At 50.7% G+C, this 515-nt stretch overlaps 1 protein-coding gene across 4 annotated transcripts in view; it reads left to right on the top strand.

The window, feature by feature from the left end:
* Positions 1–515, top strand: part of SYNE3 (spectrin repeat containing nuclear envelope family member 3) — a 59540-nt gene that overhangs the window by 43932 nt on the left and 15093 nt on the right. For all 4 annotated transcript variants that reach the window (XM_025042118.1, XM_015599776.2, XM_006925564.3 and 1 more), the window contains one exon: positions 192–321. In XM_025042118.1, the coding sequence (XP_024897886.1) occupies positions 192–321 (130 nt within the window). The remainder of the gene's footprint in view (positions 1–191; positions 322–515) is intronic.

The raw sequence follows: 515 nt of genomic DNA, 5'->3' as shown, positions 1-515 counted from the left end.
TAATTTAAATTGTTAATTTTTCTTTATTTTGAATGACATTAAATAGCAAACAAATAAAAAACATGAAAAGTTAAGGGAGAGACCATGGAAAGAAAAAAACACCATGAGATGCCCCCATTCTACTACTTCTCCCGTCACCTGATGAATCCCCACCATGTCCCCACATTGACTGGGCTGTTCTGTCTTCTCAGCCTCATCAGAAACTGGCAGCTGCAGAGGCCGGAAGTGGATTCAGAGAAGCAAATGGTCTTCACCAACAACATCCCAAAGACTGGATTTCTCATCACCCCCACGGATCCTATTTCCAGGCGTCGCCGTCAGGTGAGTCTGTCCAGTGGGGCTTCCAGGAGGGGCCAGGTGAGCCTGCCCTGCTGTGACATGAGTGTTCCCTGTGCCACTGAACAGAGGGACTCAGAGACCCCAGACCCAGGCCTCAGGGGAAGGTCCCGGCGTCCCTTGGGCAGACAAACCCTCACCCCTCAGAAACATGGACTCCTGCGGGGAGGTTCAGGGTT

Source organism: Pteropus alecto, unplaced genomic scaffold (genome assembly GCF_000325575.1).
Source record: "Pteropus alecto unplaced genomic scaffold, ASM32557v1 scaffold8, whole genome shotgun sequence".
Classification (NCBI taxonomy): Eukaryota; Metazoa; Chordata; class Mammalia; order Chiroptera; family Pteropodidae; genus Pteropus; species Pteropus alecto.
The sequence above is the reverse complement of the archived record's forward strand: the minus strand, read 5'-3'. Positions and strand labels throughout refer to the sequence as shown.